This window comes from Ceratotherium simum, chromosome 7 (genome assembly GCF_057802395.1).
Source record: "Ceratotherium simum simum isolate JZ-2026a chromosome 7, ASM5780239v1, whole genome shotgun sequence".
In the NCBI taxonomy this organism is placed as follows: domain Eukaryota; kingdom Metazoa; phylum Chordata; class Mammalia; order Perissodactyla; family Rhinocerotidae; genus Ceratotherium; species Ceratotherium simum.
Window position 1 is genome coordinate 27,333,669 of NC_141906.1, and position 3,767 is coordinate 27,337,435.

A 3,767-nucleotide genomic window follows, 5' to 3' on the forward strand; every position below is an offset into this window, starting at 1 on the left:
TAAATGGAAGAGCAAGAATTACTATGACATTATTTGTCAAGATGGTTTTCCATCAGTAGATTCTACTTACAAGAAAAATATGGATTCTTATAAAAAAATTACACTTGCAGCTAGTATGTTCCGACCCCATTTTGAATGACATAAATATGCATAAAGAATAAAAAGTAGTATCATTTTATGTTGCAAAATTTCATTTATTAAAACAGTGGAAATTATTCTAGTTTACCATTAAACCCAAATGCCCTATTATTCAATTGCTCCTTCCAAAAAATTATAAATAATAACAATGATTTATTTGATTGTTATCACCTGCAGAGAGTAGATTATCTTCCCAATGGAGAACAAATTAACCATCCTGTGATGCTGGCTTCAGGGAACAGCTCTTCTCATCCTGTGTCCTTCATTCTGCTTGGGATCCCAGGACTTGAGAATTCCCAGTTTTGGATTGCCTTTCCATTAGGTGCCATGTATGTGGTGGCTATAGTTGGAAATAGTGCTGTCCTCCATATAATCCGAACTGACCACACCCTGCATGAGCCCATGTACCTCTTTCTGGCCATGCTGGCTTTCACTGACCTGGTCCTCTCTTCTTCCACTCAACCTAAAATGCTGGCTATACTCTGGTTTCATGCTCATGAGATTGAATACCATGCCTGCCTCATTCAGGTCTTCTTCATCCACGCCTTTTCTTCTGTGGAGTCTGGGGTGCTCATGGCTATGGCCTTGGACCGTTATGTGGCTGTCTGCTTCCCACTCCACCACCCTAGTATCCTGACCCCATCTGCAGTGTTTAAACTGGAGGCAGCTGTGATGATGAGAGGACTGCTGTGGGTGAGCCCCTTCTGCTTTATGGTCTCCAGGATGCCCTTCTGCCCCAACCAGGTCATTCCCCAGTCATATTGTGAGCACATGGCTGTGCTGAAGCTGGTGTGTGCTGACACCAGAGTAAATCGTGCATATGGGCTCTTTGTAGCCTTCTCTGTGGTTGGGTTTGATATAACTGTCATCAGTATATCCTATGTGATGATTTTGAGAACAGTGCTGGGGTTGCCCTCTGGCGAAGCCCGGCTCAAGGCTTTCGGCACATGTGCTTCCCACATCTGTGTCATCTTGGCTTTTTATATCCCAGCCCTGTTTACTTTCCTCACCCACCGTTTTGGACATCATGTGCCCCGAGTGGTTCGCATCGTGTTGGCTAATCTCTATCCATTGGTCCCTCCCACACTCAACCCCATCATCTACGCAGTTAGAACCAAACAGATCAGGGACAGGGTTATTCCAGGATGTTGTGGAAAAGACCCCTGATCCAAGAGGCACAGCTTCACAATAAGCGTAATCGCCCTGCTGATCTGGGGACATAAATGAAGAAAGTTGGCCAGGCTATCACATATCATCACAAAGTCATCTCTAACAGCTGGCTCAGAGGTCGGCCACCCTGCAGAAGCAAAGGGAAGAATTTTCAGGATGCCCAGAACAAGAGCTCTCTGGGAGATGGGATTGATAATAAACGCTGAGTTAACCTATGTTTATCATCACAAGAACACAGTAAAAAATATGTTCTCTTATCAAATTAGTGAAAATTTGAAAAAAATGTTGTCTTCCACAGACCACTAAGGTAAAAATTATTTTTAAACTCAGTCGAAGTATAAGTTGGTATACCTTGTTAAGAAGTTTAGAAATTTTCATCAAAATATTTTAAAAGTGCATATTTTTTGCCCGTCTTGGAATCGCTTTATAGAAATAGAATTTTCGCAAAAAAAAAAAATCCAAAACATGCATAGATTCATTATTTATAAATACAAAAACAGGGAAACATTCAAATATTGACCTATGAGAAACCAAATGAAGCAATGAGCAATTGAATATTATGTATCATTTAACTACTGTATTTGCAAAGAATATGTAGGGATGTGAAAAACGATTAGATGTAATAATAAATAGAAAACAGGGGCCAGCCCCATGGCCTAGTGGTTTGGCACTCTCGGCTTCAGCAGCCCGGGTTTGGTTCCGGGTGCGGACCTACTCCATTTGTTGGCGGCCATGCTGTGGTGGCAACCGACAAACAAAATAGAGAAAGATTGGCAACAGATGTTAGCTCAGGATGAGTCTTTCTCAGCAAAAAAAAAGAAAAAACAATTGTCCATACGGCTGATGCCAATTCTAAAAGGGACTACACATGCCCAGAAAAAGATTGAGAGAACATGTCTAATTGCCAATAATAGCTACTCAGAATAGTGATATTTGTGGTAATTTAATTTTCTTTTTGCACTTTTATGTAGTTTTAAAAATTTATTTTAATTTTAATATGAGAAAAAGTAATTTTAATATGAGAAAAAAGGAATTGAAACAGCAAAAAAAATGTACAGAAAAGGTTAATATAGTGCCAAACCCTAGAGGAGTGGAGTTGGCAATCCTAGAGGATCAGGGACTCTGGAATAAAGTAAGTTCCAGAAAAGCTTGAAAATCTAGATGTAAAATTGCTACCAAAATCACAGCTTCTTGAGACAACTAACAATAAGAATTAGACATGCCAAGTGTTGATCTCTCTTACCAAAAATTGCTGATTCCCTGATGACAATGGATTTCAGGATGAAGAACTTTTGGAAAAGAATGAGAAATAAAATTCTCTTCTGAAGATAACTATAATGCATAGTTAAAGGTAGTGAGAAAGGCACTAGAAATTTTAATAACATTTGTTAATATTCCATTTCCTTTTAAATTAAAATTTTAAGCTACTTTAGAAAACTGCATTTCCTTTATTTTTTCTTATTTTTTCAACTTTATTGAGATGTACTTAGCGTACAAAAAGTTGCACACATTTAATGCCTAATTTTACTGAGTTTGGACATATGCACACACCTGTGATACCATCACCACAAACAAGGTAACAAACGTATTGATCACAATCATTGTATTTGTACTTTTTTTTCCTCATTCACCAGCTTCCTTGCAAAGCCAATCAATAGTGAAGAAGGTTCCAAAACTTAAGCTCTTAAGTTACTAAAACCAACATCAGATGAAGGTGCTTTAAGAGGAATCAGGAACATGTTTGCTTCTCTCAGAAAGAAACAGCTATTGGATTCTAAAAGTGCCCCCTGAAACGAATGTGTATCCTGAAGGAACATTTTCATACTTCTTAAGTTTTAGAACTGTAAGAGACCATGGTCCCCACATCAGCAAATCAGTTAACGATTGTAAGTCTCTCATTTTTCTTTTTAAAATTAGCTTTATTGCTATATAATTATAAAATACAAATATTTTAGTACACAGTTTGATAAGTTCTGACACAGGTAAATGCCTGTGTAGCTACCAGCCTAAATAAGATATAGAATATTTCCATCACTTCATAAAGAGTTCTCCTGTCTCTTTGCTGTCAATCACCCCCTTTTGACACTAACTAGGCAAACCCTGACACGATTTCATTCACTATAGATTAATTTTTTTCTCATTGGATCCTTATATAAATAAAAGAATAAATAATGCATTCTTTTGAGTCTAGTGTCTTTCGCTCAGTAGAAAATTTTTCACATTCATCCATACTGTTACATGTATGAGTGGTTCATTTCCTATTATTTCTGAGCAGTATACTTATTTTTTCAACATACCCGAATTGGTACAGTGTTACCTTTCCCCTTTGCTTCAGCCTGTCTAGTCTTCTTTTACTTCCAAACACATCAACCTCTTCTGTGTCTTAGGGCTTTGCTCTTAATCATTCTACTTCCCTTCATTATTCTTTTCTAGGAGATTCTGTCTCCCTCTCATCATCC

The 3,767-nt window shown here is 37.9% G+C and overlaps 1 protein-coding gene across 1 annotated transcript; it reads left to right on the forward strand.

Moving 5' to 3' along the window:
- Nucleotides 1-360: 360 nt before the first annotated feature.
- OR52R1 (olfactory receptor family 52 subfamily R member 1) lies at nucleotides 361-1,305 on the forward strand. Its single transcript, XM_004433917.2, has one exon. It carries the CDS (start codon nucleotides 361-363, stop codon nucleotides 1,303-1,305), a length of 945 nt encoding a protein of 314 aa, XP_004433974.1.
- The last annotated feature ends 2,462 nt before the right edge of the window (nucleotides 1,306-3,767 follow it).